General features: G+C 40.0%; 1 protein-coding gene across 1 annotated transcript in view; it reads right to left on the bottom strand.

The window, feature by feature from the left end:
* The window catches only part of LOC126480981 (GTP-binding protein 128up), a 50798-nt gene extending 45278 nt beyond the window's left edge, over positions 1-5520 (bottom strand). The window contains exons 1-4 of the mRNA XM_050104421.1: positions 5338-5520; positions 4893-5058; positions 4671-4801; positions 3151-3390 (exon numbers count right to left, since the gene is read on the bottom strand). Coding sequence (XP_049960378.1) covers positions 3151-3390; positions 4671-4801; positions 4893-5058; positions 5338-5379 — 579 coding nt within the window. The 5' untranslated portion in view covers positions 5380-5520. The remainder of the gene's footprint in view (positions 1-3150; positions 3391-4670; positions 4802-4892; positions 5059-5337) is intronic.
* Between the last annotated feature and the right edge of the window lie 7185 nt (positions 5521-12705).

Here is a 12705-nt window from a genome sequence, read left to right as displayed (position 1 = left end):
CGCACTACCACTTTATTACCAACACAGAAGCACAATTTTGAGTTCCGACCTTTCTCACACTGATCACCATGTTTCTCCTCTTTTGTGGTCTACTATTACTGTTTTGCCACTCAGTATAACTATTTCTTCGGAAACTGTGCTTTCACCAACATAAATATTGTAACTCCATTACGTGTCTCCTCCTCTTTGGTATGTTTACCTACTTGTTGCTAACATAACAAAACATACGTTCAAAACCAACTTCTATTCATGATGTCTATATCGTGTGAGGTTATGAGAGAGAGAGTGAGTTGAAGAGTGAGTACGGGTTTCCTTTTTTAATGGATACTATCATTCCCCAATCCTCGAATTACCCACACCCACAATAGCAAGCAGCACTTTGACACATGCTCCATAAACTCAACATAGAGCCACCCACCAACGAAAACTACCACAAAGAACTGGACATAATATTGCAAACAGCACAAGACAATGGTTACTATAGTAACATAGTCACAAAGCTAAACAACAAAATAAAAGGGAAATAAAATCAGAAAGCACCAAACCACAGACAACAACACAACAGAACCAAACACAAACACCCAGTCCCACAACAACTACACAGGATAATCAGAAAAAGATGAAAGAAAACACAATATAGTAGCAATGACATACAAATACAAACTATCACATAAAATTACCAACATTTTCAAAAGAAAGGGAATAAACATAGCATTCACAACAGACAATTCTATACAAAACTACACCCCAAAACTGACAAAAAAAAGAGACAAATAGCAGAAAGCAGGTATATATCAACTGCAGTGTAACACTTATGGGGCAAACAGGTAGAACATTTGATGTCAGATACAAAGAACACATGAGAGCCTGGAAATATGGGACAAACCATGGGTCGATCGAAGTGTCCGATCCCACCTGTCAGCTTTGACCCGTGACGTAAGGTTGTTGTGGTGTGTGACGTCACGACGGCGCGGAATTTAGTTTGTGAGAGTGGCGTGTTTGTAGGTGTCGTTTTGATGTGATCGGTGGTGCTCTCTGGTGGTGTGTTAGGTGATGTTTTTGGTTTAGTTTGCGAATGTGGCGTCGCATGTGAATTTTGGTAAATTGCTTTTTTTATGTCTTTATAACTGACAGGGTCAACAGTTTTCGGTTGCTGGCTATGATGGGGGACAGTGCGTTGTCTCTAATAAAATTTCTTCAACTATTCGGATTTTTGGATGAAGTCATGAAGTGTTCAGTATGTCTTGAAGAAATGAGGCTTACTTAAAGTTCCGGCATCTCGGACCAGGGACGGCTGTATGTGGAGATGTCGTAAGGATAACAGGTCAAGGGAAGTGTTCGCTCCTAATGTGTGGCTGTGAATGTCGGTATTGGATGTTTTTAAGCTATATAGGTCAAGGGAAGTGTTCGATCCCAATTTATGGGATCAGGAGCTGCTGTTGAGCTATATAGGTCAAGGGAAGTGTCTGATTCCAGATGATATTGTGTTTAGTGGTATTTAGGGAGTTTTGTGATGTCAGTTTTTTTCGTGGTTTTGTATGGGGGTGGGTGTCTAAATTTGTTTATATTTATATAACAGAGGGAAACATTCCACGTGGGAAAAATATATCTAAAAACAAAGATGATGTGACCTACCAAACGAAAGTGCTGGCAGGTTGATAGACACACAAACAAACACAAACATACACACAAAATTCAAGCTTTGGCAACCAATGGTTGCTTCATCAGGAAAGAAGCAACCTGATGAAGCAACCGTCGGTTGCGAAAGCTTGAATTTTGTGTGTATGTTTGTGTGTCTATCAAGCTGCCAGTGCTTTCATTTGGTAAGTCACATCATCTTTGTTTTTAGATATATTTGTTTATATTTAGTTTGTCCCCACCCAAAAACCCCATATTTCCTGTGCTCGTCCCATTAGTGTCATTAGGCTTTTTGTGGAACGTGTGTGTGTTTGTTTTACGATGTATTTTCGTCCTCATAATGTGTACGTAACAACTTTATATGCGCCATATTGGAATCGTGGTTTATGGTCGTTTCCGCCATATTTGTGACGTCATGGGTAAAAGCGGACGGGCAGTATCAGACGCTTCCGTATTTCCCAAACCACACCACATTTGCAGAACACCTCAGAGAACATGACCACAAATGAACCACAAGAGAAGACATGAAAAATAATTAGAATCAACAATAAAAAACACCTCCTAACCCTGCAAGAAAATTACCACATATAGAAAACCAAAGCAGGAAGGAAAATCCTGTTGAATGATCAAGTACACGTTCCAAACAATTCATTGTTTACACTAATAGGTAAAATAATTGAATAACGCTCCCAGAGAGGATTATAATAATAACATCCAATATAATTATAATGCCACCAACATCTTTACACTCACTTTCCATGAACCCCTTCACAGAACATTGAAACAAAGTCAAAAAAGTCAACTCAGCTGTCACCAAAGCTTCCAACCTCTCGCTAACGCTAACATCCCTCCGCTCCCCCCCCCCCCCCCCCCTCTCATAAACACACACGATATAAACATCATGAATAGAAGGTTGGTTTTGAATATATACTTTGTTAGGTTGGCAACAACTAGGTAAGCACACCAAAGATGAGGAAACAAGTAATCAAGTTACAATATTTACATTGTTAAAAGCAGTGTCCGAAGAAATAGTTTTATCGGATGGCAAAACAAAAATAGTACACCACAAAAGAAACGGAAAAATACGGTGAACAGTGTGAAAAAGGTCAGAACTCAAAATTGTGCTTATATTTACGTAATAAAGTGGTAGTGCGACATCCAGACCAGATGAGAGGCAACTCAGCAAATCTTAAGAAATTACCTTTTTTCCATAAAAAATTGCAGCATGAACTGTTTGATAATCTAAAAATAACAAAATTCTTTCGTTATAGATCCTACTGATGATTGATGATACCTTAGAGCAAGAAAAATGTGCCTGGGAAAAATAAATTAAGTGTCAGCAGAAAAAGGCGGTTTTATTTACAAAACAAGTAATGAAATATGCCTCTGGTCAGCAATAAATCATTAAAATAAAGTGATATTGTATGTACATAATAAGTAACACAGTAGTAAAAAAAATAAAGTGTCATTACGCAACTAAGAGAATTAATTTATACATGCGAGAGCACTTACCATACACTGAAGATTTACACCACCTTTATCCTTTTTACGAAACACAATATTGGGTGGAGACTTATTTAAACGCAAGCCAAAGCCTTCTAATTCATGCTCTATTAGTTTTTTGTGTTGCAATGGTTTAAGGACATCCAGAACAATAAATATGAGGCTGCAGGTTCGAGCCACAGCAATAACCTGACGACCTCGTCCTTTTCCATCTTTGGCTCCTTCAATAATTCCTGGCAAATCCAGTAGCTAAGGGAAAAGTTGCGACATGATTAATATTACACACTCATTTTCCATTATTCTAAAACAGCTAACTTCTATCTGGGATAAATAATGTTAATGGAATATGGCCTACTTTTCTTCATGTTTGTGAAACTTCTTTTGAATAGTAACTGTACAGCAATGCTCTCGCAATTTACAGTTTCTCGGCATCTGTATGCCATTTATGAGAGATAACACATTTTTTCATGAACTATGAAAGAGGTAGTTTTCTACAAAAGTTCATAATCTGCTTGAAAATCAAATACTTTAATTCAAAGATTTTATCATCTGACAATGATCTAACAAATCTACAGTCTTTAACATATCTACCACAAAATAACTGTTTATTGGACTATAAGTTGGCTAATCTATTCATTAAATAAACATAGGTACAAAAACTTTAGGATATTCATGTAATACTACACAAATGTGTCTAACAAACACGTTATGTCAGGCCTGTCTAAATATTTATGGCCAGTGAAGAATTGTAGACACGGGCAAGCAGATGAGTAATGAACATCAATCAAAATCAAATACTCAAGGACAGTTTGAAATAGTGCAGCTGCTTGGATTAGCTGTACCTCAGAATGTAAGTACAGAGCTACAAAATGATAAAAACTGCACTACACCAAACAACCCATTGCATAAATCTAATGTGTTCCTCTCATAACTGCTCTAATATTTTAGTTAATACTTTGCAACTCAGCTGTGTTTAATGGACAAGTCAGCAATGAATAAATGTGACTGGTCAGTATGTGACCATACCATGATTAAGCTTCTAAATAAATTTACACGTTCTATAATCTGACTTTGACACAGAATGGGGTGAATTATGTGCCACAAAAACCTTTGGCCACTTGTCAAATAGCATTAAAAGTCTGACAGACATCCAATCAACATTTAAAAACAAATTAAAAGAATTTCTAAATGACAACTCCTACTCAATAGAAGAATTTTTAGATATTAAATAGTAAATGTAGAAAAAAAATGTGTAATGAAAAATTAGGTTAAGCTGACACATTCCACAGCACTATGAAATGTCATATTCATATCTATGGAGCAAGTATTAATGCAATGTAATGTAAGAGGCCTATATCATAATAAAAACTCTGGATATGTTACATATAGTATGCATAACTAATCAGCCCATCTCTCTCTTTCCCAAAGCTTTGTGTCAAGTGTTGATGTAGGAACATGAGGAAACTAGTATGCAAAGGGGGCAAAAAGTAACAAGTAAAATCCTGGTAATTATTATGTTTCATGTGTACCTGTATTTTAGCTCCCTTATATTTTATGCATCCTGGTACTGTGGTAAGAGTTGTAAATTCATAAGCAGCTACTTCTGAGTAGACTCCGGCGAGATTGCTCAGCAATGTAGATTTTCCAACAGATGGAAACCCTAGAATAATTAACAGCAAGAAACATATATAATGGGTGAATGCTAACACCACTGCAGTAAACATGTGACATCCACAATAAATTATACTTACCGACAAATCCTATTCTGGCATCTCCTGTTTTCGCTACATCGAAACCTTCACCTGGGCCACCACCTCCACCCTTGGGTGTAATCAACTCTCGACGAAGTTTTGCTAACCGAGCTTTTAGCAAGCCAAGATGTCCAGCAGTAGCTTTATTTTTCTGCGTCCTGGCCATCTACACGAATAACACATTTGCACTGGTATTCATCACATTTTCAATGTATACCTCATAAATCCAAATCTTAATTAAACGACTATAAATTTTGGTGTGCATTTAATATATAGTCCCTATATCCTATGAAAATGCTAGCTTTCTATTTAACTTTACAAAATGAAAATTTATTGGGAATGTCTCTGTTAATCTATGTAGGTGAACAATACGTCAAAAACATTTTTTTCTCTCTTAACATAAATTCAAAGACACGTTATCCCCTTTCAATTTCGATGAATTTACCTCAGCTTCTATCGCTGCAATCTTTTCTAGAATAGTTGCCATTTCCGATGTTTGTTTTGATTACTTCTGGAATAATTTTACGTTATTCATACAAATCACAATGTTTACAGCACTATGTTGTCACTTTAATACATTTCACCACCATGTGCACCGTAGTTCGCTATGTCGATTAATGCGTCGGTCCAACTATCGAAGATTTGCGTTATATCGATAAGAAGGTATATCATTGTGGATCGAATTACTAGCAGCGGTCACAGGGCTCAATTAAATGTGTTAAGCTCACTGGTAGCGGACAGCACAGGAACATTCCTGGGAAATTGTGAGTCACAAAATTTGAATTTAAATGCGCCCTTGTGGAAAATACCGTCTAGTAGCCGCTGGTCAGTTTGCGTAGAGACCAAGACAAGGAATCATATTTCGCCTACTGGCGCAGAAGATACATATTTAGGTAGAAGAACGATTTCTGATTTTTCTAAGTTATAGGGAAGATAAACAAAAGAATTCGTAGAGAAAGACAGGGCACATGTCAACTGCGATAATTTTATTGTAGGTTCGGTGCACTGTCCTGTATTCTATATTCTGCAATGTGCGGCTAAGGTTAATACATTGTTATCCGCAAGGTGACTCAGACTCTTCACTGCATATTTAATGCAATTGAAGCTAGAGGAAGTTTCTAATCCAAAAACGTAACATATCGTTAATTCGCGAAAGTAGCACTTCGTCAGTGACAGGCTGTGGACCGTGGACTACCGATGGCACCGATAGATGTCTCAGCGGTCCGGGTTTCGCGGTCTTATATGGCAGTGAACAATGGACCTTGCCGTTGGTGGGGAGGCTTGCGTGCCTCAGCGATACAGATAGCCGTACCGTAGGTGCAACCACAACGGAGGGGTATCTGTTGAGAGGCCAGACAAACGTGTGGTTCCTGAAGAGGGGCAGCAGCCTTTTCAGTAGTTGCAAGGGCAACAGTCTGGATGATTGACTGATCTGGCCTTGTAACAATAACCAAAACGGCCTTGCTGTGCTGGTACTGCGAACGGCTGAAAGCAAGGGGAAACTACAGCCGTAATTTTTCCCGAGGGCATGCAGCTTTACTGTATGATTACATGATGATGGCGTCCTCTTGGGTAAAATATTCCGGAGGTAAAATAGTCCCCCATTCGGATCTCCGGGCGGGGACTACTCAAGAGGATGTCATTATCAGGAGAAAGAAAACTGGCGTTCTACGGATCGGAGCGTGGAATGTCAGATCCCTTAATCGGGCAGGTAGGTTAGAAAATTTAAAAAGGGAAATGGATAGGTTGAAGTTAGATATAGTGGGAATTAGTGAAGTTCGGTGGCAGGAGGAACAAGACTTCTGGTCAGGTGACTACAGGGTTATAAACACAAAATCAAATAGGGGTAATGCAGGAGTAGGTTTAATAATGAATAGGAAAATAGGAATGCGGGTAAGCTACTACAAACAGCATAGTGAACGCATTATTGTGGCCAAGATAGGTACGAAGCCCACACCTACTACAGTAGTACAAGTTTATATGCCAACTAGCTCTGCAGATGACGAAGAAATTGAAGAAATGTATGATGAAATAAAAGAAATTATTCAGATTGTGAAGGGAGACGAAAATTTAATAGTCATGGGTGACTGGAATTCGAGTGTAGGAAAAGGGAGAGAAGGAAACATAGTAGGTGAATATGGATTGGGGGACAGAAATGAAAGAGGAAGCCGCCTGGTAGAATTTTGCACAGAGCACAACATAATCATAACTAACACTTGGTTTAAGAATCATGAAAGAAGGTTGTATACATGGAAGAACCCTGGAGATACTGAAAGGTATCAGATAGATTATATAATGGTAAGACAGAGATTTAGGAACCAGGTTTTAAATTGTAAGACATTTCCAGGGGCAGATGTGGACTCTGACCACAATCTATTGGTTATGACCTGTAGATTAAAACTGAAGAAACTGCAAAAACGTGGGAATTTAAGGAGATGGGACCTGGATAAACTAAAAGAACCAGAGGTTGTACAGAGATTCAGGGAGAGCATAAGGGAGCAATTGACAGGAATGGGGGAAATAAATACAGTAGAAGAAGAATGGATAGCTTTGAGGGATGAAGTAGTGAAGGCAGCAGAGGATCAAGTAGGTAAAAAGACGAGGGCTAGTAGAAATCCTTGGGTAACAGAAGAAATATTGAATTTAATTGATGAAAGAAGAAAATATAAAAATGCAGTAAGTGAAACAGGCAAAAAGGAATACAAACGTCTCAAAAACGAGATCGACAGGAAGTGCAAAATGGCTAAGCAGGTATGGCTAGAGGACAAATGTAAGGATGTAGAGGCCTATCTCACTAGGGGTAAGATAGATACCGCCTACAGGAAAATTAAAGAGACCTTTGGAGATAAGAGAACGACTTGTATGAATATCAAGAGCTCAGATGGAAACCCAGTTCTAAGCAAAGAAGGGAAAGCAGAAAGGTGGAAGGAGTATATAGAGGGTCTATACAAGGGCGATGTACTTGAGGACAATATTATGGAAATGGAAGAGGATGTAGATGAAGATGAAATGGGAGATACGATACTGCGTGAAGAGTTTGACAGAGCACTGAAAGACCTGTGTCGAAACAAGGCCCCCGGAGTAGACAATATTCCATTGGAACTACTGACGGCCGTGGGAGAGCCAGTCCTGACAAAACTCTACCATCTGGTGAGCAAGATGTATGAAACAGGCGAAATACCCTCAGACTTCAAGAAGAATATAATAATTCCAATCCCAAAGAAAGCAGGTGTTGACAGATGTGAAAATTATCGAACTATCAGTTTAATAAGTCACAGCTGCAAAATACTAACACGAATTCTTTACAGACGAATGGAAAAACTAGTAGAAGCCAACCTCGGGGAAGATCAGTTTGGATTCCGTAGAAAAACTGGAACACGTGAGGCAATACTGACCTTACGACTTATCTTAGAAGAAAGATTAAGGAAAGGCAAACCTACGTTTCTAGCATTTGTAGACTTAGAGAAAGCTTTTGACAATGTTGACTGGAATACTCTCTTTCAAATTCTAAAGGTGGCAGGGGTAAAATACAGGGAGCGAAAGGCTATTTACAATTTGTACAGAAACCAGATGGCAGTTATAAGAGTCGAGGGAGATGAAAGGGAAGCATTGGTTGGGAAGGGAGTAAGACAGGGTTGTAGCCTCTCCCCGATGTTGTTCAATCTGTATATTGAGCAAGCAGTAAAGGAAACAAAAGAAAAATTCGGAGTAGGTATTAAAATTCATGGAGAAGAAATAAAAACTTTGAGGTTCGCCGATGACATTGTAATTCTGTCAGAGACAGCAAACGACTTGGAAGAGCAGTTGAATGGAATGGACAGTGTCTTGAAAGGAGGATATAAGATGAACATCAACAAACGTAAAACAAGGATAATGGAATGTAGTCTAATTAAGTCGGGTGATGCTGAGGGAATTAGATTAGGAAATGAGACACTTAAAGTAGTAAAGGAGTTTTGCTATTTGGGGAGCAAAATAACTGATGATGGTCGAAGTAGAGAGGACATAAAATGTAGGCTGGCAATGGCAAGGAAATCGTTTCTGAAGAAGAGAAATTTGTTAACATCGAGTATAGATTTAAGTGTCAGGAAGTCATTTCTGAAAGTATTTGTATGGAGTGTAGCCACGTATGGAAGTGAAACATGGACGATAAATAGTTTGGACAAGAAGAGAATAGAAGCTTTCGAAATGTGGTGCTACAGAAGAATGCTGAAGATAAGGTGGGTAGATCACGTAACTAATGAGGAGGTACTGAATAGGATTGGGGAGAAGTTTGTGGCACAACTTGACTAGAAGAAGGGATCGGTTGGTAGGACATGTCCTGAGGCATCAAGGGATCACAAATTTAGCATTGGAGGGCAGCGTGGAGGGTAAAAATCGTAGGGGGAGACCAAGAGATGAATACACTAAGCAGATTCAGAAGGATGTAGGTTGCAGTAGGTACTGGGAGATGAAAAAGCTTGCACAGGATAGAGTAGCATGGAGAGCTGCATCAAACCAGTCTCAGGACTGAAGACCACAACAACAACAACATATGGCAGTATCAATTCCAGCAGACGAAATATATCAGCAGCTCGTTTTATCTTGAAGTGGAACTTACACTGCAATTTTTGAAGTTATTGGTGCCCTTTCCCCTCTTCAGTGAAAACCTGTCAACTTCATTCACGCGACTTACGTACGTTTTATGGATAGTAATAATAAATTCCTCACTAACAAATGGTTATATAAGTTATATGAATGCGTGGGGTCTGTTCTTTCGGACATGTCCGGAAGGACAAATATCACGCAAAATCCGCAGCCGTGATACATACTACGTAAACTGGAGTTGGAGGGGAGAGAAAGGAAAGGAACTAAAAATATCAGTCTCATCGGGTCTTTTAGGGAACTCAGCGGCTACGAGTGAAAACGTTTGCCAAACCGGGACTCGAACCCGGGATCTCTTGCTTACTAAGCTGCTGCGTCAACCACTGCACCACATGGATACAGCGTTTATTGCAAATGCATGGATATCTCGGCAGACTTCCGTCCGACTCACATTCCTCTCTAGCGCCACCTATCCACGGTCCCTGTCCATGTCCAACATGCTTTCTAATTTTTAGATTCCTGAAAGTAAGAGTGCATCCACACTGAAGGTTGTGGATTGATTGCCCACTGTGGTGTATCGTTTATACGTATGTGTGGTGTCTGATCTTTTGGATATGTCTGAAAGAACACACACCACGCGAAATTTGGAGGTGTGACACATATTACGTAAACTGGAGGTGGAGGGGGAAAAAGTGATGATATCAGCTGCAAGAGGACTTTTTGCAGAATCAGTGCCGATGAGAGAAAATATGTCCCTGATCTGGACACAAACTTGGGATCTCCTACGTACTAGGCTGTTGCCTGTTCAAATGAGCCTGAAAGAACAGACACCACAAATTCATGTAATCGATTCGTCTCGATGGGCAAGGAACCTACAACCTTCACTGCAGATGCACATCTAGATTTGACCTTCAGCAGGAATCTAAAATTGGTGAGCATGGAGGACGGAACTGTGGATAGATGGCACTAGGTGGGAATGTGAGTCAGCCGGTCCCAGACTGGCACACATTTTCACTCGTCGCCGCTGATTCCGCAAAAAGTACTGATGCAACTGATATCATTAGTAGCTTCTATTTCCTTTCCTTTCTGCACCCTTCACCTTTCACCTTTAAGTGTGTTTAGCTTGTAGGTTTTATCGGTCTCGGCGGGTCAGTCGATAAGTAGGCCTACTAGATTATTTTCTAAATATTTGAAGTTAAATTATGCCTTGGCGCAAGGATTTGTTTCCATTTACCGCTTGTTTCACCTCTAGCAACGATTTGTTGACCCCATGGTACAAAGTCTACCTTAAGCTGGTTATGTCAATATTCATTTATACCGTGCCCTGTACATCTACATCCAAAGTCTGCAAATCACTGTAAAGTGCACGCAGCTCGACGTGGCATGGACTCAACAAGTTATTGGTAGTCCCCTGCAGAAATACTGAGCCATACTGCCTCTATAGTAGTCGATAACTGCGAAAGTCTTGCGAGCACAGGAGATTGTGCACGAACTGACCTCTCGATTATGTTCCATAAATGTTCGATGGGATACATATCGGGCGATCTGAGTGCTCAAATCATTCGCTCGAGTTGTCCAGAATTTTTTTCAAACCAATCGCGAACAATTGTGGCCCGGTGACATGGTACACTGTCATCCACAAAACTTCCATCTTTGTTTGGGGTCACGAAGTCCATGAATAGCTGCAAAAAGCGAGATGTGGACTGTATTATAATCTACGAATAATACATATCAAAACAAAATTGTATCATAACTGTATCATTATAGATCCCACTGATGATGCCTTAAAAGGAAAAAAGGCGAAACGCATCTGGGAGAATAAAATACAGTGCAGTAACAGGAGGCGTTTTGTACGAGGGTAATCCCAAAAGTAAGGTCTCTTATTTTTTTTTAAGTACATAGACCTGTTTATTTCTACAATGGTTTACATCAGTTTACAGCTTGAACATTTAGCTATTTTTCGACATAATCACCATTTCTGTCGATGCATTTTTGTAGACACTGTGGCGGGTTTTGTATGTCCATGTCATACCAGCTCGCCGCCATGCTGTTCAGAAAGTTATGAACCTCTCCTTTCACCTCGTCGTCGGAGCTGAATCGCTGGGACCACAATTAACGTTGACAGGTACTGTGTGACTCTGTAAAAACTCAAACGGGCAAGTCGAAACCGGAGAAGAGGAATGTTGAGCAAGGGCTTACACATTCTCCTTGATAATGCTCGCCCACACATCGCTCGGCAAACCGTTGCTCTCCTGCAACAGTTTCAGTGGAACATAATCACCCACCCACCCTATAGTCCTGACTAGGCACCCAGTTTTCTAGGTTAAAAGAACATTTGGCCCGAAAGCGATTCAGCTCCGACGACGAGGTGAAAGAAGAGGTTCATAACTTTCTGAACAGCATGGCGGTGAGCTGGTATGACATGGGCATACAAAAACTGCCACAGCGTCTACAAAAGTGCATCGACAGAAATGGCGATTATGTCGAAAAATAGTGTTCAAGCTGTAAACTGATGTAAACCATTGTAGAAATAAACAGGTCTATGTACTTATAAAAAATAGGAGACCTTACTTTTGGGATTACCCTCGTATTTAAAAAACAAATATTCCTGTGCTTGCTGCGGAGGAGGCTTCGCGAAACAGTCTCGTTACGCCGGAAACTTTTTCATATGAATGACCTGAGAACAAATGACAGCTCCGCCAATGCACTGCCATTTTCTACCTTTTTGTATGCGATACCATCACCATCCGCATACGTGCTTATCGCTCTCCCACAGTTTTTGTCACCTCAGTGTTTACGTTTACGAATATTGCACGAGTTGAACAGCTGCGTAAATGCCTCTATACGCGCTTTAATTGTTTTAATCTTGTTATGTGTAGGGGCTGTAGGATATTCCTACATTCTTCACTCAATGTTGATTCTTGAAACTTCACACGTAGAGTTTTTGGTGGTAATTGCCACCTTTCTCGAAATGTCTCGTATCGAGACACTGCGGATGGGTCAACAGAAGCTCGTGGAACAGCCAGTAGCTGCTCATTGTGACGCAGAGAGAACAGGGACTCGGCTGCACGCTCTTCATTTTACAAGTCACACAGTCCTACCGAAAAGCATTTATAATCTGACAGTCTCTAAACAACGTGTATGGATGAAGCTTTCACATTTTTATGGTTACTGCTAGCTGCGTAGGTGGCTGACATGACACCTAAAAACACACCCAGAAGAGTACAACGTA

The sequence above is a fragment of the Schistocerca serialis genome, chromosome 1 (assembly GCF_023864345.2).
Source record: "Schistocerca serialis cubense isolate TAMUIC-IGC-003099 chromosome 1, iqSchSeri2.2, whole genome shotgun sequence".
NCBI classification, from domain to species: domain Eukaryota; kingdom Metazoa; phylum Arthropoda; class Insecta; order Orthoptera; family Acrididae; genus Schistocerca; species Schistocerca serialis.
Note: the sequence above shows the minus strand (reverse complement) of the source record. Positions and strands in the feature narration are given on the sequence as shown.